The sequence below is a fragment of the Salvia splendens genome, chromosome 7, assembly GCF_004379255.2.
Source record: "Salvia splendens isolate huo1 chromosome 7, SspV2, whole genome shotgun sequence".
NCBI classification, from domain to species: Eukaryota; Viridiplantae; Streptophyta; class Magnoliopsida; order Lamiales; family Lamiaceae; genus Salvia; species Salvia splendens.
The window spans coordinates 6,106,827-6,131,414 of NC_056038.1; the positions used below are offsets into that span (position 1 = coordinate 6,106,827).

The 24,588-nt window shown below is 37.6% G+C and overlaps 3 protein-coding genes across 6 annotated transcripts; 2 read left to right on the plus strand and 1 right to left on the minus strand.

Annotated features, from left to right (window-relative positions):
• Nucleotides 1-939: 939 nt before the first annotated feature.
• LOC121742137 (BTB/POZ and MATH domain-containing protein 4-like) lies at nucleotides 940-5,133 on the plus strand. Of its 2 annotated transcripts, none has more exons than XM_042135181.1 (4): nucleotides 940-1,517; nucleotides 2,283-2,628; nucleotides 2,822-3,098; nucleotides 4,757-5,133. In XM_042135181.1, the coding sequence occupies exons 1-4, from the start codon at nucleotides 1,126-1,128 to the stop codon at nucleotides 4,942-4,944; spliced, it is 1,203 nt and encodes a 400-aa protein (XP_041991115.1). In that variant the 5' UTR covers nucleotides 940-1,125; the 3' UTR covers nucleotides 4,945-5,133. The 2 variants fall into 2 exon arrangements, with proteins under 2 accessions (XP_041991115.1, XP_041991116.1); XM_042135182.1 differs by having other exon boundaries at nucleotides 4,813-5,036.
• An 85-nt stretch (nucleotides 5,134-5,218) lies between these two features.
• LOC121742136 (transcription factor GAMYB-like) lies at nucleotides 5,219-9,615 on the minus strand. 3 transcript variants are annotated; one of them, XM_042135180.1, is made up of 5 exons: nucleotides 9,404-9,615; nucleotides 7,857-8,006; nucleotides 7,301-7,659; nucleotides 5,831-6,809; nucleotides 5,219-5,729 (listed from the first exon to the last, which is right to left on the minus strand). In XM_042135180.1, exons 2-5 carry the CDS (start codon nucleotides 7,867-7,869, stop codon nucleotides 5,449-5,451), a joined length of 1,632 nt encoding a protein of 543 aa, XP_041991114.1. In that variant the 5' UTR covers nucleotides 7,870-8,006; nucleotides 9,404-9,615; the 3' UTR covers nucleotides 5,219-5,448. The 3 variants fall into 3 exon arrangements, with proteins under 3 accessions (XP_041991114.1, XP_041991113.1, XP_041991112.1); XM_042135179.1 differs by having other exon boundaries at nucleotides 8,867-9,615; XM_042135178.1 differs by having other exon boundaries at nucleotides 7,857-9,615.
• Nucleotides 9,616-17,979: 8,364 nt separating this feature from the next.
• On the plus strand, nucleotides 17,980-24,528 carry LOC121810299 (molybdopterin biosynthesis protein CNX1-like). Its single transcript, XM_042211096.1, has 13 exons — nucleotides 17,980-18,215; nucleotides 18,593-18,719; nucleotides 19,266-19,396; nucleotides 19,961-20,062; nucleotides 20,173-20,256; nucleotides 20,992-21,219; nucleotides 21,414-21,604; nucleotides 21,726-21,830; nucleotides 22,028-22,333; nucleotides 23,223-23,380; nucleotides 23,532-23,638; nucleotides 23,899-23,955; nucleotides 24,066-24,528. Exons 1-13 carry the CDS (start codon nucleotides 18,045-18,047, stop codon nucleotides 24,279-24,281), a joined length of 1,983 nt encoding a protein of 660 aa, XP_042067030.1. The 5' UTR covers nucleotides 17,980-18,044; the 3' UTR covers nucleotides 24,282-24,528.
• The last annotated feature ends 60 nt before the right edge of the window (nucleotides 24,529-24,588 follow it).

Consider the following 24,588-nt stretch of genomic DNA (forward strand, 5'->3'; position numbering starts at 1 on the left):
AAAAATAAACTAAAATATAGATGAATAATCTAATGAAGCTATTGTGCCCTGATTAGTGTGCTTGTTGGGCACATGAATAATTTGGATAATCAAATGAATGATGGAGTAGATATTTAATTGGAGCTACAGCTAAAAAATATGAACTGTATAAGTTTAATGTGGAATTGCAAGGTACTAAGGTCATAACAAGTTCTATATAAACTTATAAAGGGATGTAATGAAATTGTTTGAAATCCATATTTAATAGAGTTTTTACTGGTTGTTGATAATTTGTTGTTCATTTTTGCATTTGTCTATTCTAAATACATGTAATCTAAGTCTTTAAAATAAGAGATAATTGATGCGTAATATCATAAAATTTTCAAAAAATTTATTTTTTCTTTGATATGTAATATCATAAACTTAATTAGTAGTTGTTGAATTTTCCCAATGACGACTAAATTCAGCTACACCATCACATTTTATTAGGTATAGTTACCACAGAAAAATGATAGTGATATGAATATAAAGTTCATAAAATGAAATATGATTATTAGTCTCATTTTAATGTAGTCAGATTTTGTCAATGATAGAAAAATTCAACAACTATTTAAAATCGTGATATCATATGTCAAATTTAAAGTTTGTGGGAAAAAAATAAATTTTTGAAAAGTTTCGTTATGTTAGGCGCCAATACTGCTTTAAATAATGTTTTTGTTGTATTTAGTGTATTTTCTCAATCCATTAGTATAATTTATGATAATGAAATATACAAGGAATAATTTTTTTAAGTAACACTGTTGAATTAGAAAGGTGTTAATAATATATCTTTTTGTACTTATTTGTATTAAATTGATTATTACACTACGTAGTTTAGTATATAAACTAAAATTTCATAATTATGACATAGGAGTACTTGTATTATATTTTCAAACAATATGGCAATAGAGTTTGTGGAAGCAAATTTTTAACAACTACAGGAGAAAAAAAAATTCCCCAAAACAATTTGAATAAGAAAACCCTAAATCCCCAAATTCCCCTCTCTCGTCACCACCCTCCCAAATTCCCAATTCATCGCCATTCACGCGCGCTATGCTTACAGCCTGATTATCACATCGGGACTTCAAGGTATTTCTCTGCTAGAACATGGCGGAAACGCTGGCTAGGACGCCGAACCAGACATCGCCGACGCGTTCGAGGTCGGTGACGGAGACGGTGAACGGGTCGCACCGGTTCGTGATACAGGGATACTCTCTGGCGAAAGGCATGGGCGTCGGTAAACACATAGCGAGCGAAGAATTCACGGTGGGAGGGTACAAATGGGCCATTTATTTCTACCCCGACGGGAAGAACCCCGAGGATAACTCAACCTATGTCTCGGTGTTCATTGCGCTGGCGAGCGAGGGTACTGATGTGCGGGCGCTCTTCGAGCTCACGCTCATGGATCAGAGCGGGAAAGGGAAGCATAAGGTGCATAGCCATTTCGATAGGTCGCTCGAGAGCGGGCCCTATACGCTGAAATACCGCGGTAGCATGTGGTGAGTTTATCTTTTCATTGTCATTCTTGCAAGTTCCTATTTGGATACCCGGCTTTCGTTTACACTTTTGCGGCGTGAAATGGATGATGTGTTGCTGAGACTATGTGATTTTATCTGAATTGATTCTTTAATGTTTTTCTTGCCTTTTTATTTTTGGTCTTACTCAATGAACAAACGACTATTTTTTCTTCTTTAGATTTTGGGCATGCTAATTCTATGGGTTGAGATATAGGCTGCTATTTTGTTAATCATCATATGTCAGCCAGCTTCCATTGTTTCTTGGGATGAAGTTGGATTGTACCCTACATGAATTGCATCTGTCCCAGTTTAGTAACTTTAGTTGCATTACCAAGAGGGTTTAGACTTGGTGCTAACTGGTTCAGGTATATATCATGATTCTTTAACTCTATTTCCCTGTATGATCAATGCTGGACTATAGGTCAGGGACATTTAATATTGGACTTACACGAATAAAGGAAAAACTGCATTGTTGGGTTAAATAAAAAGTGGTTTATGTTACACTATCAGGTTTATAAGATTAGCTCCACATTTGGTAACACGTTTTAATCAGTTCCTCCAGGATGGTTTAGTACCTAGTAATCTATATCAAAAGATGTAATGAAAATTCTTATCACAGATTTACAGATTGTGTTAGTTTGGGCCTAATGAATTTTATGAATCATATCAATATTCTTTAATTGGGTAAAGTTGGTGGTCTTCCTTTCTAATAATTACGTTTTTAACTTCTTCTGTGCCTTAATGCAGGGGGTACAAGCGTTTTTTCAGGAGAGCTATGCTTGAAACATCAGATTTTCTTCGAGATGATTGCTTGAAGATCAACTGTACAGTTGGAGTTGTTGTTTCTGCCACTGATTGTTCTATGTTACACTCTATTCAGGTTCCAGAATCTGATATTGGGTCAGACATTGGGATGCTTTTAGAAAACATGGAAGGTTCTGATATCATATTTAATGTATCCGGGGAGAAATTCCATGCCCATAAGTTGGTATTATCTGCCCGTTCCCCCAAGTTTCGGTCTGAGCTCCTCGAAGGAGTGGATATTGAAGCGGAAGAGGTTATGGTACCGGACATGGAACCTAAAGTTTTTAAGGTGAGTGTTGTTATAGTTTTGATCTGCTCTTTCTGGTTCTACTAGAGTAATTATCTTACCTAACAGTAAGCTTTTGCATTTTGGTGATTTGCTATTTCTGCCCTTAAATTAGTGAGGTTGATGAAATGGCTAGCCTGTTCATTTCCATAATGGGGAATGTGGATACATGCTAATGTTCTTTGATTCACGACAGGCGCTGCTGCACTTTATCTACCTAGATACCTTGGCTGAAGATGAGCTGATAGCATCTAGTTCTTGTTCTACACATTTGGTAGCTGACACCCTGACTGCAAAATTGCTGGCTGCAGCTGATCGTTATGACTTAGAAAGACTCAAAAGGATATGTGAATCTCATCTGTGCAAAGATATATCTGTAGATTCAGTTGCACAAGTACTTTCTTTGGCAGATTGTTATCATGCTGCAGAATTGAAAGATGTCTGCCTTAAATTTGCCGCTGAGAACCTGGCAGGTATATGACTTGTGGACTTCTTTCTTTAACCCGTGATTATTTGGAATCTTGTTATTTCTGATATAAGAGGAGATCCTCATTTCATTACCTGGCTCCTTTCCTTATGACAGTTGCTATTCATTTCATTGTGGTTGTCCATAAGATGCTATGGCATTTATAGGCCTATATTAGTTTTGAGAATGAGATGGAAATCTCCTCTCACTAACACATTTTGAAGTTTCATTTTATGGTACCAATAGAATTTATGCCAATGACCTTTGATTTGCTTTTCCCAGCTTGTTTTTCAGTATGTATGTATGTCTTCTTACAGTAGCATCCTAACTTGGAGGAAACATGATTCTTCTAGGTGTTGGTCTTTAGAGATAAATTAGATTTGTGTAAATTTTGCCAATGGCCAAGCTAGTTGTCTTTTTTTTTGGGGGGGGGGAGTAAAGTAAAACATATTATGAAATTGTTGAAGGAAAGTGCTTCCACAAATTCTTCGACAGACACTTTACTTTTTTTTTATCTTCTCGGACGATCACCTCTTTCATGAACAAACTCTTTCTTCACCAGTCTTCGCCTTCCACTCTCTTGAACTTCAACATCGAAGATTTTTTCTACTTTCTTTCTGTCCATTTTTAAGAATGAATTGAAACCCACAACTGTGTGCCTATTTATAGACCGCTGTGTCACTTTTTCATTGTAGTGTTCTCAATTATTCATGTCATTTGATAATTTGTTTCCTTATTAGAGCTAGACAGATAAGTGCATCTGGGTGCTAACATAAGCATCTAGTAGCAAAAGGTAGATTGAAAATTTGAAATTATAGTATGGAGTAGTATGTTAACATAAAAATGTGTAAAAATCTAACTAATCTAGGGGTGATATATGGTGGATTATTCACAAAAAAGCGTATAATAATGATCACACAATAAAAGTTCATTTTTAATTTTCAAATAAAATATAAGGTATCACGCATTCACGCCACTTATGTGTCATATAATCAGCTATTCTGCTTCATATTTTCTTCCCTTGTCTCTATAACATTTTTATTCTTTGTTACTTTTCAATTAAAATGTAACAACTATTATATATGAGAATGTATATTTCAGTCTGTGTTGCTATGTATTTACTGTATTTACTTTTTGACGTAGTTCAAATTGTAACTATATATTAGGTGGTATTTAAATGAAATGTAGCATGCTTACGTAGTTCAGTATTGATGCTTTTGTATTTCTTAATGTTGCTCACAACATTTTGGAACTTCTCAGTCGACCAAGGTTTAGAATTGGAAGTTAGTATATGTTGTATTTGCATATTCTGGAATGATTAATAGGTACATAAGGGAAGTGCAAAGTTGTATTTGCATAACAGGCTCCTAGTGTAACATTTCTGCATCATTAAGTAAGACATTAATAATTATAGTACAAATCATAAAATGATTATATTGTTTAACTCATACTTTGATACCCGCAATTACTTGACTTGTGTTTGGATCTACATTGTGGACAATATACTAGTATCTTCTTCTCCATGATCTTTGAGTTTGTATCTTTGAGGTGACTCAGACAAGCTAGAAATTGTAGCCTATTAGATTGCAACTGCCATGTACTATGTATTTTAGCTTTGTATATTGATTCCCTGCGATATACAATCTCCCATGACTCTTTTTGCAGCTGTCATGCGTTCGGATGGTTTTGAATATCTTAAAGAAAATTGCCCATCTATACAGTCTGAGCTTTTGAAGACAGTGGCTGGCTGTGATGAAGACTGCAGCAATGGTGGTGTCAAGTCCGGGAGTGTGTGGGCTCAGCTCTCTGATGGCGGTGACAACAGCAGCCGGAGAGTTAGGCAACGAACTTGATTTTGGAAGGTAGGAATGATAGCTAAGGAGTGAACAATATTTTCTGTAACAATTGTAATTAGCAAGTAATGTTTTGTATTTCGTTCAGAAAATTATGGTGACAGATTGAAGTTGGTTCATTTACTCTGCTTATTGTACCTTATTGTGCTTTGATCCAAAAATTGAATTCAAAAGTACTCCTTGAAACAAGTGAAAATTAGCTTTTGTTTCAGGCAATTATATGATAAAGTGCCTCAAACCAAGTGACTAGAACGTAAAGAAATAACAACATATATTCGTCAAAAGCCCTCATAAATGAAACAAATATAAATGCGCACAAGTTGTTACAATGTGAAACTGCTAGACATCAAGACAATTCATCACAGAATTGTTCCTGAAAAAGTAAGCAATCTGCCCCAATATTGAGGCCAGAACATAAATTCACGCGACAAGTAGCAATGAAAAATAGAAAACATGTCCAGAGGCAGTTGATAATCTGCGTTTTCTCGAATGCAAATAAGTGGACTAGATGGTAGGCATGACATTCCAAGCACTGGAATCATGATCATGGTGGCTTGGAGTTGATGGAGTTGCCACTGCATCAACTATTTTGCAGTCTTTGCTCAAATCGTCACCATAAAAAGCTTCGATTGCATCTTTTACAGTGTGTTCGTTAGTTTGGTGCTTAACTGGGCTGAAGCAGTTTGAGGCAAGCAAAAAATCGGGTCTGGAAAAGATCATCTGGTTTCTTGCCTCAATGCTATCATCATATGGCAATAGGGCCCCGTTTATAGCTTCTTCCTTAACTAAAACATCACAATAATGCAGGATAAAATCAGGAAAAAACCCCAGTGAAGTAAATGCAGCTCACAAATAGAGCGATGAAGGTTGTGTAAGGAACTCGTACCTGGAAAAGTCCCCGTATGGAAGGTCTCATCCAACGAGTTCCCACTGAACATTGATGGGGAAGAATGACCTAAAGGAGAGAGTTGATTATCATACGCTCCCCATTCCGTCTCGTGGAGAGTATGTAATGAGTCATCCATAAAAGTGGGTGCATGTGGAGTATTAACACTGTTGCTCTTGGAGTTTCTTATGGTTTCTGATTCAGATAGAACTGCTTCCAATAAACCACTATTTTGGGGTGAAAGATTACATGAGTTCATGGGCTCATTTGGGGGCGACTGGATTAAATTTTCATCGGACTCAAGGTAACGCAACGGGGAAGAGGGTGAGGGTGAGGGTGAGCCCCAAGTACCCATCTGTGTTTGGAGTGAAGGGAGCTCCGGCTTCGTTGCCCAAGAAGGCTCTGAAGAAGAGTTTCCATTTAAGACGGCATGGCTGCCATTAGGTAAACTCGAAGTTCTCGCATTGTCAGTTGCAGGATTATGATCATATGCAGAGAACACTGGCGATTTCCCAATTTGCATAGAACTATCAAAATGGTATTGATTCCCACCTGGGAAAGCATTACATATAGGAGCATTTAAGCCAGGGAACATCGGTTCTGACCCGCAAAGACGCTTGGATGGATGAACTGTTGGGAGCAAGGACTTGTTATGGTACGGATTGCTTAGACTCTGCGTAAGCAGGCTACTTGCGGGAATGTCAGGCAAGTTACCAGGAGGAAAGTTCAGCATGAATATATGGCGATTAAGTTCCAAATTCTTAAATTCCACAGCTGGAATGTCAAAATTGTTATTTGGCATGAGTTCTGGATGGTGCACGTTACCAGAGGATAAATTACTCATGTCGTCACTTTGCAGGTTGTCATTCAATGGCTGCGAACAGATATCAGGTGGATAAATTGGTAAACCAGCACGTTGTCTTCTTTTGATTCTGGTGTTCCAGTAATTCTTAATCTCATTATCTGTGCGGCCAGGCAACTGCCAGTAGAGAAGAAAAGGATGAGAAGCTGAGCAAGAAGATGTTATTATGCTGAATATCAAATACTTAGTAGTTAATGGAGCAAAATATTTCCATCACACCAAACAGATATAAAAAAACCCATGTAACTACAATATCTCATACGATGAAAGATTATTGCTAAACTCTAATATATTGTGCTACTAAGTGATCAATACCAGTAATATCATAATTGTACTTGACAAGCTATAACTCAAAATATAACCTAGAATGGCCACTTTACGGCCCCATACACTATAAACCTGTGCACATAGCAAGAAGCCATCTCTATCACGTATACAATGTGCACCTTTAATCCTTTCTTTTACATTTGAAAGCAGGTGAAGGTCACATGTTTCATGATTATAATGATGACATGAGAAATGAAACTGCCTAAATGAGGAAACAGATATATCATATGCCAAGATATTTTTCACAAGACATGAGAATAAACTGAAGCACTGGGACACACCTCAGCAGCCATTCGAGCCCATTTGTTTCCCATCTGGGCATGGAGTTCAATTATGCGATGCTCCTCCTCAGCCGTAAACGCACCTTTCTTAAGATCTGGTCTGAGGTGATTCGCCCACCTCAAACGACAACTTTTCCCACAGCGGGCAAGACCCGAGTGTTTCTGAACTGCATTCCAGTTACCCTCCCCGTTTTTGGTAACATATTCAACTAAAATTGCATCTTCTGCAGAAGTCCACGGACCTTTTTTAAGTGGGCCATTCCCTCCGACATTTCCTTCAGTAACATCATCAACAGATGGGGAATCTACACCACTATTGGGCTTCGTCCTCTCATCACTTTCAGTCGACATTCTATCTCCTAAATTTTGAAAAAACAAGAAGCAAACGTGTGAGGCAGCAAGTGGGGCTTTATGCATGGTTTTCTAAAGAGACTTTAAACTTTGTGCAACCCAAAATACCCAATCTCATTTTCTTCCAAAAAACTAGTTATCTCACCAATCAAGAAGCCACGAATTTTGAGAAAGAGGAAATACAAATTGCCAAGAATATCTTTACCTATATAAACCATAAAGTCCCTGCACGTTATATGAGATAACAGACATAACGCACGTAGAATTCGTGATTGCACAAGTCACGTCACGTCAATAGGGTCGATTCCAATGGAAAAAGTTGATGTCTGAGAGGCCAATCAAGTTCGAAGAGATCCTACAAAATATAATATCAAATTTTGTAACACATTTGCAACACGCCATCAGAAACAGGCGAAGGACAATGCCAAAAGTTCACAGTTTTATGAGTGAACTGTCCAAATATAACTGTACAAGTCAAACTCAAAACACTTAAAGTGACATCTTTTCTGGGTCCTATAATTTAGAAAGGAAAATTGCACAATTTATACATTGGCATGATGCATACACCCAAAGAACTAATAGATGAATTATCAATTACAAGTGGTGAAAGTACAGCAGTTTGAGAATTTTCCTGAATAGAAAGAGAATCAGAATCCAGTTTCCTTATAATCCTTGGAAACAAAATCGGTTGACCAATGATTTTCCATGAAAGCTAAGTTCAAGGCGAGCAATTCAATCGAGCGTTACAATTTGACAAAACAAACGTTGCCTCCAGAAAGACACTATTCCTTACTTCTGCAAGTCCCTAGAGAATTACCAAAGACGGCATGCATGCAAAAAAGAAGCCTCACGTGATTTGGCAAAAAAAGCAAAATGTAACTATAATCAGATTATAACTATATTCTGCAAAAAAAAGTAACTCATTACTTTCTGCAACACACAAGCATTACAACGGACTACGTGAAAAAGTAGGGTTATAAAATTAAGCAAACACAAGAAAGGGAAAATATTAAATGGCAGAATCTATAAACAAATACACTTTCCATAATTCCAAGGCATAGTTTTCACAAAGTTCTTGTCGACAAAAAAGAACAGCCATTGAACTACAGAGGTCTAACATCCGAATAACATTCCAAATTAACATAATATCACTAGTATCTACTATTAATCACACTAACGATTATGCAAATAATATTAAATGCAATTATTATCTACCTTGATCCAGCGATCTCTCCAAATTAAATCTTTCGAAATGGAAAATCTAGTCTCTTAGTATCCAAGTCTCAATTTTTTTCATTTATATTTCCTGGGAAAAGGCTTTTTTCTTTAATAAGAAAATAAACGAAAGCAATGCCGCAAACTCCAATCTGCGCTTAATTTTGACGAATACAAGAACAAAATAAGAGCTGAAAACTTTGAAGGTCGGGCAAAATCGGAATCATGGCAATAGGGAAATAGATTAAAAAAAAGATTTAAGAATCCGGAAACCCTAGTGAAGAATAGATGAAATGGCACCAGATCCACTTGTTCATGAAAAGGAGATAAAGATAGAGAAAGAGAAAGTGAAACCATATATATAGAGAGAGAGAGCGAAGAATAAGCTAATAGCATGTGAAACTATGAAAAATAAAAAAAATTGAAAATAAAAATAAAAAATGAAATTGCAGAATTGAAAGAGAGGAGAAAGAGTGAGAGAATTAGCTGGCAGGAGAAGTGGTAAAATGGAGGAGAGGTTTGAGGGGTGAAAAACACCTCAATTTGGAGTAGGAATGGCAAAAAACACTCATAAACGCACTACTCCTTTTCCGGGACTTCATTTATTTGTAGACATTTGAATGTTTATTGTATTGATTGAACTCTACCCTATCTTCAATGCTTGCCACTTTCTCTCTCATAGTGAGTGAGTGAGAGAGAGAAAGAGGAAATCAAAGCCAGTAACCTGAAAGCCTAAAATTCTGCTAGAGGAGGGAGAAAGCCAGAGCTGGAATTTCATGTGCCGCGGTGCACTGCGCCAACAATTTATACTATTACCATAAAATTATTATTAAACTCGATATAATTTTTCTAATGTGATGAAAATACAAATCCCATAAATAATCATAGGGAGTTTTAATTTACTGAGATAATTTATACTTCATATTTATACTTCATATTTCATTTTGCATTATGTCTTCTTCTCGTGGTGGACCGGGACGTGGTGATCTGGGCAAAGGAATTGCCCAAGATCAAAATAGTTGTCCCCAAAGATCAAAGCGACCTAGTCGTCGAGAAGTTATGGAAGAGGTTTCCGAGTGGCGGCTTAACGCATGCAAGTAAGTTCTAAATAATAAAATTATTTTTACAATTCATAATTTCATAAGATTGAGTTTTTTTAAAAAAAAATTGTGTTCCTAATTAAAACTTCAACTTATATAATATTTATAGATAGAAGAAGATCATAGGATGGTCATGCTACTCGCTGAAATGCATCAAGGTGGGGGAAGGGGCGGTGGTAGTTCCCAACAACAAGATGACGAGTACGACGTGTCTATATCGTCAGACTCAGACAACAATGATGATAGATCTCATTCTCGTATTCCGTCTAGCACCGGCGGAAATAGGGACATGCCTCCCCCTCCACCCACTAAAAAAATATTGAAATCTGATATTTTTGTTAAACACTACAGGAAGGTCCCGATGGTAATTCCAAGTCCTAATGATCCGCTCTCTCAAGAAGAGACATTGGCGTTTCATGTATATTGTAACTATTGTGATAAAGTCTATAAATTTGCGAGTGGTGGGGGATGTGGCACCCTCCGTCGTCATTTGGTGACAACGCATCCGGTAGAATGTGGCACTGCCTCTACCCAAACCCAACTAAACTTCCAACCCGGTTGCTCAGGTTCGTCAGGTACGCCTCTTTTTAAATATGATCCTAGAAATTTTGCTGCGTTATGACTATATGGGCTGCAATGAAGCATTTTCCTTTTAATGTTTATGATGACAAAAAAATTGAGGTTACTATGCAAAGTGGTTTGAATGTAGCTGTCAAAAGAGTAGGTCGAATGACCGTTCAACGATCTACCGTTCGACAATGTTTGGAGAAAAAAGTTGAATTATCACGTTATTTACTCAACTTGGGACACAAAGTGAACATTTGCTCAGATGTATGGACTGATTGTTTTAATATACATTCATACATGGGCATTACGGTTCACTTTTTGGACAATAGTTGGACTTTGAACAAGCGTTTGATTGGTTTTAGAGAATTTGAGACACCACACACTGCACCCGAAATTGCTTCTTTAATTATTCAAGTTTTGAATGAATTTCAATTATGCAATAAGATATTTTCTGTTGGTTTTGATAATGCAACTGCTAACACTGCAAGTATTAATGACTTGATTGCGGCTTGTGCTCCGGTTATTGGTGGTAAGTATTTTCATCAAAGATGCATATGTCATATTTTGAATTATGACAAAAGCATGTTAGTCCTATTAGAACTGCAGTTAGATTAATCCATCAAAAACCGCCTATTGGCAAAGCTTGGAAGAAGTATTGCCATCAAAAGAAGGTAAGATATACGAATTTTACCATAGATGTGTCTCATGGATGAAATTCGACATATGATTGTCTGAATTCTACTTTGACGCATAAAGATTATTTGTGTTATTTTTTTAGAACCTATCCCGTTTCTGATTTATATCTGTCGCATACTTGTTGGGGTCATAGCGTGAGTTTATTTAAATTGTTCAAATATTTCAAAAATGCGACTGTTGAATTATCGGGTGTTTATTGTTGCATTGTTGTTCGTGTTTTAAAGCATTGCATGTAAATATCACTTGGTTTTAAAACTGCGATGAAAAATGCTTCCTCTTCTCGTGAATTGATGTGTGTTTTATATTATATGATTGAAAAATGACTTAAGTATTTCAGTAAGATTCCAACGGTATTTTTGATTGCAAAGGTCTTTGATCCAAAATGGAAATTAGCCGGTACCTCCAGGATTTTAGATTTTTATTATAATAATTTGAGTTCTATTGATCTTGATCCACTTTAAGCATTGCAAGCGGATACCAATAACCAATATGGAGTGAACCTAACCAAAACATTTCAAATAAACCTCTCGGACTGGTCAATTGTCCAACAAGCCTTCGAGTTTAACTTGCGTGCTCTCTACACCGAATATGAAACCAAGTATAACAATACCCACCAAGTTAGAGGACCTACCCCTCCTCAACAACATAATTTTGGCTTCGCATTTCAAACTGATTATCATGATCCCGACGCGCAATCCCAATTAGCCGACCTATACAACTACAGCACTGGCGGAAGGTCGACCTCATGTATGGTAAGTGAGTTAGATTTATATTTCGATTCACTCTTTTCCTTTGGTGATGAAGGTCCTACTCCTCCCGCCCAAATCGACGTCCTCGATTGGTGGGGAACATACGAGAAAGATTTTCCCATACTTGCGTCAATGGCCAATGAGATTTTTTCAGTTCCGGCTTCCACTGTCGCCGTCGAGTCCGCTTTCAGTGTTGGATCACGTGTGTTGGATGAATCAAGAAGTAAGCTATCCGCGAAAAATATGGAAGCCGTGATGTTACTTGATGATTGGGCCAAAGCTGACGTCAAAGAACAAGAAAATGATTGAGATGATCGTCAGGAGGAATCACAAGAAGAATTCACCGGGGATGAATCGTAGGCCAACCGTCAACCGCCATCCAAGCAAGCCAAATAGATAAGTAAGGTAAGAGAACTACGTGGGCTTTGATTCCCTAAAGCAAATGAGCATTAGGGATACGTAGGCACCTCAACTTAAATTTAAAATTTAAGTTGAGCTCAAGTCCTTTTTCCTTTATTTCTTTTTTTTCATTTGTTTCTACTTTAAAAATATGCAAATACAATTCTACCCTAGTCGGTTAAGTAGATTTCTCTATAAGGCTAAATCCGGGAAACTTTTGACAATTCTACTATAATTGTTGATTGTTAGACTAAACTTAACATTTAAGGTTGAATTGCTAAAGGTGTCCTCAATTTAGTTATGTAGAAACATCTCCTTCGCCGACTAAGAGTATATATACTTATAAATTTATTGTTCAGAACTTCAAATATTTTTTGTAACTAGTGTTATCACTCGTGCTATGCACGGGACAAAAGATTTTCAAATAATAAAAATATATTAACAGATAAATATATATTAAAATAAAGAATATAGAGTAAATAATATAAAAACATATTTACAGATAAAAATATAAACTATTATAAAAAGTATTCATAACATTATAAACAATCAAAATATTATAAACAACAATAAATATTATAAACCCACCGTCGTCTTGCCGCGCTCGTCATCCATCGTCGGAGCTGTCGCCGGATTCCAAGAGCTTTGCTCTGCTGCAATCAAAATAAAAAAATCAGAAATCAGTCTACATAAATATTGATTCAGTAATTAATGGTGGTGTATTTATATAAATATTTAATCTTTTTTGAGAAGCTACTACTATATTTCATTATACCAATTTTTTTTGTCAAATAATATTTGTCCCTCCCTCTAAGTTTCCCTCTCTCGGTCTCTCTCTGTCACAAGCAAAAAATTGCACACTGCTCTATGCCGTCAGACTTTTCTAAGAATGACAAAAAGGGTAAATAAAATAGGTTTACATTTTCCCGCCAAAAAGGGTAATATTGTCTTTTTAATATCTAATAGTATGAGTGTAGTAATATTAAATAAAAGAAATAAGAACAAAATAGGAGATGTGTGGATGAAGTAGAATAATATATACAAATAAAGAAAATTGTATCACTAAATCTAAAAGATAAAAAAGCAAATAATTTGAACATATAAATAGATCTTAATTTCGTTCGATCAACAAAACATATGCATTCATAAGTGCAAACAAAAAAACTTATAAAAACAATAGCAGACCGGTAGTTTATAAATTTTGAAAAACTTATTTGTAAACAACATTAACAGTAGAATCACTTCTACTATAATTTCATCTCCACAAACTAAAATCTTCAAACCTTCACGACTCATGACTCTAGATATAACAACATACAGTTTGTCCATGACTAAACACTGATTTATTCAAAAATATTTACACGATGTGTTCAATTTCAATTCGTTAAGTTTTATTATCATCGATAGAATTTTATATTCTTAATTAAAAAAAATTCACAATAGTTCGAAATATGAAATATTATTATCATCGATACTTTTATATTCTTAATTACTACTCCTTCGGCTCCATAGTAGTGGAGACATTTTTTTCCAACATGGAGATTGAGAAAAAGACGTGTGAAAAAAGTGAGAGAGAAAGAAAAGTAAGAGTGAGAAAATGTGTTTCAAAATGAAAAATGATTCTACTACTATGGAATGGAGGAAGTAGAACTTTATGGATTCTAAAAGAGAAATATGAGTAATTGTAAATCAAAGTCAACTCAATTTTCACTATATACTACGAAATTTAATTACTTAGTAAAAAAGACTTGAAAATTTTATTTTCCCTCTTGAGTTAAAGTAATACCAAATGTACTATCTAATAATACCAAGAAAATAACACATAATATGTGTTCGTATTAATAAAAATTTTAATGTGATGCAATATTGTTCTTTTTTAATAATGACATTAGTTTAATTTCACTTTATCATTATTTATTGGTGTTTTAAATTATTATTTGATTTATCTAAATTTAAGTTCAATTTACACAGTTCAAAATTTTGTGAAGTCTAAAAAATAGAAATATGAGCTAACCAAAGTCAACTAAATTCTAACTATATACTATAAATTTAGTTAATTAATGAAAGAAAATTTAATTTAAAAATATATATTATATAAAATCCAATATATTCGAAATCCAAATTAAAACTTAGCTTAAAATATAATAATAGAGACAACACTCAAAATAAAATTCTATTTAACTAAAAAAGATGTACAATACGATAAATTGAGTGCATAATTTTATACCATTATTTGAATTCTAAATTATACTCCAAAACACAACACACTAAAAGCCCATTAAACATTAAACTAAAGTCCAAACAATATACATTGAATTAATATTCCTCAAACCCTAATTCCTTCCTAATAGGCAGCGGAAATCAGCTCCCGGCCAGAGCACCGCACCTTCTTCCTTGCCGCCGCGCCTTCCTCACCCGCGTTGCTGCTCTGCCTCCTTCCTTACTCGCCCACGCCCGTCGCCCCACCGTCAGCCCTGCCTTTCGTTTCACGCATATGCCGCCTTGCTGCCGGTAAAGATCGGATCTTTGAAGTGGCGGATAGAGATGCCATGATAGGGAGGCTGCGAAGGAGGGACTTGACGGAGGAAATTGAAGGTTTTGCGGAGGATTTGGTGGGTTTGTAGCCGCTACCGGTGCAGTACATCTCTCTCTACTTCCTCTTCTTTTTCATCTTCTCACCTTTCGTCCCTATCTCTCTCGCACCTGATCCCTCACTTTCTCTCGGCCAACCGTCGTCTTGCCACGCTCGTCATCCATCGTCGGAGCTGTCGCCGGATTCCAAGAGCTTTGCTCTGCTGCAATCAAAATCAAAAAATCAGAAATCAGTCTACATAAATATTGATTCAACAATTAATGGTGGTGTATTTATATAAATATTTAATCTTTTTTGAGAAGCTACTACTATATTTCATTATACCAATTTTTTTTTGTCAAATAATATTATTTTTGCCAAATAATATTTGTCCCTCCCTCTAAGTTTCCCTCTCTCGGTCTCTCTGTCACAAGCAAAAAATTGCACACTGCTCTATGCCGTCAGACTTTTTTAAGAATGACAAAAAGGGTAAATAAAATAGGTTTACATTTTCCCGCAAAAAAGGGTAATATTGTCTTTTCATCAAACTGTCACTTTAGATTAGTATAGTTTAGCTTCGTTGTAGACTAGTAGCGTCGTTGTATTTAATTTTTTTGTTTAAGACTTCAAGTTTTTTGTGATTTGTATTTGTTGTAACTTGTAATCTCAATAAAATTGTAATTTTCATCGTGCTTTTTTGAATTTTATTTACGCACATTTCATAAATAAATAAGAAAATACAAAAAAAAAATTACGAACCGCCGAACCGACGATTTCGGCAAAAAACAGGCGGTTTTGAACCGCCCCATGAACCGGCGGGTTTTTGAACCGGAACCGGACCGCCGGAACCCTTGGCGGGCCGGTTCCGGTTCATGAAAATGTTGAACCGTGAACCGCCGGTTCCGGGGTTCCGAACCGGAACCAGCGATTTTTGAAGTGCATGCCTACTATAATATATGAGGTAGTGAATAATCATTATCAACCATTTTTTTAATTTAAATTCAGAACCGGCGATTTTGAACATTGTGCATGCCTACTATAATATATGGGGTAGTGAATAATCATTAGAGCATTAGCAATCGGGCGCCCTAAGGAGCGCCACGTCAGCAGTTTTATCTTCCTACCTCCCCACCTGCAGTGGGGCGCCCTAAGGTGCGCCCTATGGCGCGCCACATCATCATTTTATTGTTTTGTTTAATTAATTTAACTGTTTTCAAATAACAAGTAACGAGTAAATAAAAAACGGTCTAAATAACAAACGGCGAAGTTTTAATAAAAAAAAGTTACATCATTGAACTAATAAAAAAAAACTAAGTCGGACCAATTCCCAACTTCCGACGCAGCTCATCGAGTAACGCCCGGAGATATTCGGCTTCGTCGGGGTCGGTACACTTCTTGAGGGCCCTGTGCGTCTGCAACATCGTCCTTGCCATCGACGCTGTTGCTAACGACTCAAACGCGGTGGCCGTCTGGGTCGGGAGCTCTACCGGGACCGGAGCTTGGGTTGCAGCGGTCGACGATGAGGTCACAGTCGCCTTCCCCTTGGCCTTCGCAGCCTTGACGCCGGGAGGACACCGGTGTGCCGGAACTCCCTTCATCCACGTACGTCCGGTTGAGGTCAACAGGGTGGTTGCCGCTGCCGCTGCTCGTGTAATCACCAGCTTCAGTGGTCTTCGTCCTCTTCGGCGCACCAGTGTGCAGAATTCCACCTTGGAACTTCTGCTTGTCCCTCAAGAGCGCTCAGATGGCCTCGTGCTTGAAGTCACCGTACATCGACCGGTACGACAACAGCGCTTTAGCGCGCACGTCGCTCGCGCTCTCGCCGCTCCCCTGTGACCGCGTGAACTTCTCGAACTCCGCCGCGTACAAGTTCACTTGCTTCTTGACTTGATCCCAGTGCTTGCAGAGTTGCTCACGCTTGCGCTTGTACGCGGTCGACGGCTTCACCGAATTGTAGAGGGTCCGCGATGCGTTCCCAGTACGCGATCTGTCGCTGGTTGTTCGCGAATATCGGATCTTCCGATATATCTACCCAACACCGGGCCAAGGTGAGAGTTTCGTCGTCGTTGTAGTTCGTACGGCCGGGGGCGTACTCATCACAATCACCGGGAGGCGGCAACTTCTGCGCCCGCTGCCGGTTCCGCTTCTTTCTGGCTGGGGCGGAAGCGGTCGCGGCGGGGTCGGGATCGGCCGCTGCGGTTGGGCGGTGCGGAGACGGCTCCATGTCAGACAACCCATATGATTCCGTACTGAAATCGGGATCGTAATGGGCGTTGGTGTCGAACGAACGATAATCGCCGGGTTCTGTACCCGGCCAATGCGCCCCTGCGCTAAACGTAGGACTATTGGGGTTTGAATCCATTTCGTAGTAATTATGTAATTGTAAGTTTCGAAAATGAAATCGAGTGAAATGAAATGTTACAAATGAACGGTATTTATAAAAAAATGAAACCGCGTGCCATCGTCCGCGCTATCCTCCGCGACCGAAGTATAGGGCGCGACTATCGTCCGCGCCCTATGGCGCGCACCCGCAATGGGTGCGGACGATGGATGGCGCGAACGATGCGCGCCATCGGGCGTGCCATCGTCCGCCCATTGCGGATGCCCTTATCAACCATTTTTTTAATTTAAAACCATCCACCATATTTATAATTTAAAATAAAAATAAATACCACTCTTCTCTTTTTTTTTACTCACACCTAAGCTAATGAAACCACATGATATTCCTATATCATCTATTTATCATCCAAGAAGATGGTGACACCTGTCACGATCCATTGATTCATACTTATATTTTTAATATCAATATCAATATAATTATATTTTATATAATATATTAAAAAGTAAGAACTATACCAAAAATTACTAATATTTCAAAAGGAACATTCAAATTTGAACTAATTTATAGAACTAGTTTAATACTATGGCCTATGGCTATGGTAGTGAAGGCAGTGCAAAGTCCAAAATCAAATGAGGAATTTAGTGGGCCTTTGATTCTTCTATTAGTCTAGTCGAGTATATTCCTTCAACCACTGTAGACTGAGGAAAGTGGATAAATACAGTGAAACGAGGACAAAACAAGCAAAAGCAAAGAAATGGGGGAAGCCACAGATATCTTGTCCGTTGAAGAGGCGTCGGAGATAGTGCTGAGGGTCGCGGAGCGCCCGCCGCCGGTCACGGTGCCTATCCACCACGCACTCGGCAAAATCTTGGCCCAAGACGCCACTGCTTCCGACCCACACCCCCCTTACCCCGCCTCTATCAAGGTCTCTCCCCCACTCTATCGTATCCCGGATTATAAAAATCGATTCTTTTTACTGGTTCACTGAGTTGTAGTATTGTTTAATTACTGCGAAATATCAGAATCAGTTCGTCAAAATTGTTTCTTTTAAATTATAAGGTTTTTATTGGAGGGACTATCTGATTGCATCTATGAGAATCGTTACTTACATGTACTGCTTTTTGTGGGTTCATTCATGCATTTGAGAATGAACATTTTTGTTGTGCTTTTAGATTTTAATGCCAAGAGTTGGTTGTGCTACTTTATGGTCAAGCTTTGCTAGCCTTGCTTGGTTCACTTTAGCTTGCAAAGTTCTTTTCTTTAGATTCTAAAAAACAAATTTTCTGTTATTTGGTTTTCTAGGATGGGTATGCTGTGGTTGCTTCAGATGGTCCTGGTGAGTATCCGGTAATCACTGAGTCACGAGCGGGTGATGATGGTATTGATGTCACAGTGACTTCTGGAACAGTTGCTTATGTGACAACTGGAGGTTAGTCACCTGGTGGTCCAGATTTTACTCTTTCTCCTCTTTAACCTCATCTTGTGTTAATGGACAGTGCACCATTTTTTAGACTGTGTTGCAATTCTCTGAGTTTCAGGGAGTTTTTAGGTTTCAGACGTCATGAGCTAAGATCCAACAGATTTTAGAAGAGTGATTGTTTTAACTTACTTAAAATAGTTAGACCAGAGCCAGGATTGAAATTCAACAAGATAGAAGTCATATCCCTTAGGCTGATAAACCTGACTATTTTTAGTCAATAATTGAGGAACTTCAGTTGCCTATCTGTTTGTCCAAATTCTGGTTTCATTTATCCAGAAAATCAAACTTGATTTAGCTTGTTTGACAACTGTAAAACTGAGCGGGTCCAGATATTGTTAAATCACGCACAAGAACACCACAAACCCGTATTCTCATTTTTAGATTCCTTCTGAATATAGAAGGCCAAAAGTTCAATTTCAGCCTGCTAATAATGTGAAGTGCTTCCTGAATTATTAGACACTGATTTTTTATGCTTTTTGGTTTTTCTGAGTTCAGGACCAATACCTAATGGTGCTGATGCTGTTATTCAAGTAGAGGACACTGTACCAGTAGAGAGCGCAGCATCAGGTCAGAAGCGAATCTGCGTGTTGAAACAAGTCTCTCAGGGACTTGATATTAGGCCAGTGGTATGAAGGCTTTCCATATTGTTATGTTCATTTGTTGATTAGTGTTGATTAGATTAGAACTGCAAGGAAGGAGCTTCATGGTATCCAGACATTGCCTTATTTTGAAATCCTATTAGTAATTCCATTTAAAATATTCTCAATCAGAGTTATGTTATAATCCCTGCAAACATATGCTGATCTGTAATTGAATGCTTGGATCAATTCTTTCACATGTTTTCTAATTTCTAGTTAAAAGCTTGGCAATCTTTATAATTGCACAAATACCTGTATATTACTGCTGAGAATTGTTCTTCCATTCCACAGTGATACAATCTTGCTGAATGTCCAATTTTTTCCATTTAGGTTAAGAAGATATAAAAGTAATTTCTTCTTACTGTAGGCTCTATTTAAGTTTTCACATGTCAGTTTCTACACCATGATCCTTCAGGTTGAATATATGCTTAGTGTGAACGGAAACAACTGCTTCATTGATGGCGTCTATTTTATTTGCAAATAATTGCTGCTATTGTGTACTGTCCTCCCATTCACGTTTGTCTCAATTAAGTTCTGTGTAAATGTTGCTAGGGTTGTGATATTGCTAAAGGTGATGTAGTATTGAAATCTGGAGAACGTTTAGGACCTGCGGAAATTGGTCTACTTGTGACAGTGGGCATGACTTCGGTGAAGGTATTAATTTTTTTAATTCCTTGTTCTGTATCGTTCTCTCTTCCCCTATGCCTCACTGGTTCTGGTCCTACAATGACAAGCTAAAAGCTTAACAACAATATTATGTACAGGTATATCCTATGCCAAAAGTTGCTGTGCTTTCCACAGGGGATGAACTTGTTGAGCCTGAGACTGAATCTCTAAAACGTGGCCAGGTAGTAGAAAATTTTCAGTTACACTATTAGTCCTTACAAGACTAATATCTTGAATATAAGTCTTTTTTAAGTTTGAGTAGGCCCTGTTGAGTTGATCTCAGATACACATTGTCTAAACAGGAAGGATCGTGGTGACCAGTATAATTATTTTTTATCTAGGTTGTCCATGGGAAAATTTCCCATATTAAAACTTGGAAAACTCTTGTGATTTTTGGATTATTTGCGAACTCCATGTTTTGGTATAGATTTACAGACATGAAATTTTGTTGATTTCTATCTTTTAATTTTGTAGCATAATGTGTGCTTCTTCCTCATCCAGCAAATGGTATCAAAATCATTATGCTTATGAGCTATGCTCTGAAGTCTGAACAAAAGTTTGTTGCGTCTGGATGGTAATCTCATGCTAAAAATGCTTTTTTAAAAACTTTCTGATTTTTTTTGAAATACATGCATCGTAATTTGTAAATATAGTTTACTTTCCCTCTCTTCTACTGGCTTCCATCTCCTATTTCTGACATTTGAAAAAATCAGTCATTAATAGTGTTATGGTTTGGCTTATTTTTATAACGCACCTCTTTGTTTTTGTTTTGTTTTGTTTGGTTCGTTTCTTTACTTTCTTTTCCTTGGCTGTAAATCTACTGGATAAGAAATTTGGAGATGTAACGACATCAGGACAGGACTTTCTACTTCCAATATAGTGCATCTTGATTTATTTGGATGCCTGCTCTTCTGCAGATTAGAGACTCCAACCGTGCCATGATTATTGCTGCTGTACAGCAGCAGCAGTGTGAAGTTCTTGATCTTGGTATAGTTCATGATGACGAAGAAGAGATCGAGAGGGTGTTTGATAGAGCTTTCTCTAGTGGAATTGATATACTAATAACCTCTGGAGGAGTTTCAATGGGTGACCGGGATTTTGTAAAACCCCTACTTGCAAAGAGTGGAAAGTTATATTTTCACAAGGTAATTGTTTCGTTTTTCTGCTTCGTAGTTTGATTTCTCTGTAAATGAAACACATGTGTGAATCCATGGTTTAGATGGCTGAATCTGATCTTGATCTTGTCATTGCCTGCTGTTCAATTCACAAACATCTTTTTTTTTCATGTATTACCTTTCAAAATGAAGTTTGTTTTCTTTTGACATGACCTTTCATTCAGGTTAACATGAAACCTGGAAAGCCTCTTACATTTGCTGAGATCCTTCATGGATCAACTGATAAGAAGTCGCAAACGAAAATTCTTGCTTTTGGTTTACCTGGAAATCCAGTGAGCTGCATGGTCTGTTTCCATCTCTTTTTGGTTCCTGCGATTCGACAACTTTCTGGATGGACCCAACCTCACCTTCCTAGGTTTATGAAAGTTCTATATCTCTGTGTTTCTACTTCTCCGCCATCTTTTCATTTTAATATTTTGTCTCCCAATCTTCCTTCCAAGTCGTCACCTTTTACTATTCATGCATATGCTTTGCAGAGTACATGCTCGTCTAAAGCATTCAATAAAGGCAAATCACATTCGTCGGGAATTCCATCGTGCAACTATTAGGTGGGAGTTCGATAATGGAACAAAAACATCTGGGTAAGACTTTGTTGCATCATTATATTGGGTTTCTTTCACTCCCTCATTTTCCCCCTCTCTCAATCTCTATCTCATATTTGCACCTGTCTTCTCGTTATAAAATGATGCATTTTTTAGCGTCACAAGTTAGTACAGCTTCGTAAAAGATTCCAGTTATCAAACCTGGTTGTCCTTGATGGGGTGGAAATGATTTCCAGATTCATCGCTGAGAGCACAGGCCACCAGATCAGCAGTCGGCTTTTGAGTATGAAGTCAGCAAATGCCTTGTTGGAGCTACCACCTACGGGAAACCTGATTCCTGCTGGGACTTCTGTGGTTGCAATTATTATTTCCGATATAATCGGTTTTGCTGAGACTACTAGTCTGCCATCATTAACTTCAGAAGCTATATCACCTCAAACTAACCCTAGCCACGTAAATGTCAAGTCTGAAGCTTCTGAGTATAAAGTGGCTATTCTCACTGTGAGCGACACTGTTGCGTCTGGGGAGGGGCCAGATAGAAGGTGAGAATCTGTCACTTTATTCAATTTGTTTATTGTTTATTATCTGCTAATACATTTGTTATTGTAACTGGCCTCACTAATAAGTCATGCTCTCATACTGCATTGATATTATGTTGATTATGGTTGCTATCTGAGGTATGGAATCCGATTTCCCTTCAAGGGGAGGGGACTGGGGAGTGGGATAACAGGTAGAAGAGCGTACGTACGAGCTCTAAATATCTTATTGCTGGTTTCAATGTAAGTTGTTTAAATTTAGGATAAAATGAGATCTTAGAACATATAAGATGTTTGTAATGTAATTTAGAATGAGTTAGAATCCTTAGTTGCATATGGCGGTGAAAATCTAAAATTGAAAACATTGCATCTTGATACATCTTTCAGGATCATAAATCCTGAAAGGTCACTATACTGATGCTAAAACAAGCGCAGCACTGATACTAATCCATGTGAGAGATCAACATGGAATTTTGTGAAGACTATGCAACATAATCCCGTTTGAATTTTATCACATTTATGTGGTTGTGTTCACGGTAATATGACTGCTTTGGAGACTTAGGGCTTTCAGCCCAGTTGATCTTAACTGTAGCTATAATATAAACAAGCCTCATAAAGGCATTGTTTTTATTTTTATTTTCCTCGTTCATTCGCATTCAATCTTAACAATCACATACTATGGAATTTTTTATAGTAGAACATAAGTAGTAATTAGGTGTGAGGGCTTCATTTCGATCAAAAAGTAAAGCTTGGTCACAAGTAGAGCAGTCAAGTATGATTACAATGTATTAACGTGCTCTACTGGACTCTTGTTCCACAATCTCTTCGCATTGCTGATAAACATCGAGCTTTGATTACCTATTTTCCGGCTTATAAGATGTATATAACTTTGCAGTGGCCCAAGGGCAGTATCCTTTGTGAATTCAGTGTCGGAACAATTAGGCGGGGCAAGTGTTGTTGCTACAGCAGTTGTTCCAGATGAAATCCCAAAAATCAAGGAATCATTGGAGAGATGGAGTGATATCGATAAGATGGATCTCATTCTTACACTTGGTGAGCATGTCAATTAACATCTTTGATGAGATTGATATAGGATCTCTGTGTGTGAAAAAACATCTTATTCATAACTGGTTCCTTTATTCTTCCGTTGGTTCGAGTTTACTTTCCACTCTTCTGCAGTAACGTGACTTGTAAAATGAAATAGGTGGTACTGGATTCACCCCGAGAGATGTAACTCCCGAAGCTACCAAAGAAGTGATACACAAGGAGGCACCCGGTCTACTTTATGTCATGATGCAAGAGAGCCTAAAGGTACCTAAATTTCTAATTTTCTTCATCTTGGCTACTTTCAATTTAAAAATGTTTCTCTATTTTCCTGAGTGTTTTCTGGCCTCATCCTATATACAAAGTTGTTTCCTTTCCTGCATCTAATCACTGGTCACGAGCCAATGTTGAGGTCCTATAAATATGATTTCGATTCATAACACAAAATAATGAAACTCTTTTAAAAAAATTCATAATTGTAATAAAAGAAAAGATGAATTTCTTGTTACTGATTTTTGTGTGCGCAGGTGACGCCATTTGCAGTTCTATCACGCTCTGCAGCTGGAATACGAGGATCAACACTGGTTAGTTGAAAATATGATTTACATCCCATCTAGTTAATATAGGCATTTTCACTGCTGTACGAAGCTGCAGTTACTCAGCCGTGTTCTCTGATATTCGTGTGTATCATCAGATCATAAACATGCCCGGAAATCCCAATGCTGTGGCGGAATGTATGGGAGCTATACTGCCTGTTCTTAAGCACGCACTGAGGCAAGTGAGGGGCGACAAAAGAGAGAAACACCCTCGCCATGTGCCCCACACAAAAGCTGCTCCGGTTGATACCTGGGAACATAGCCACAAGTCTGCTGCCGCTGCTCAAGAAACTGGCTGCTCTTGTTCCCATTAACACACTCACTTGTCTTCTGGAATGAGATTAGCAACCAACAATAAATGGAGCATCAAAAAGAGTCGAGTGTCAGTAGAAACGGGAGTTGTTTTGTTGTAGTAAAAAAACATCTGAGTCAAACATATATCACGGCACACTTTATGCTTCATGTGTAAGCTTATTATGTTGTAATGATGTTTTTTTGTAATGAAGTTGTATTGCTCATATCCATTTTTATCCAAAGCATACTATACATTGTTTTGTGCTTCGAGACTGCTTTTGAGTTTGGACTATGTTTATGTAATGCCACTCACTATAATGCGAATTA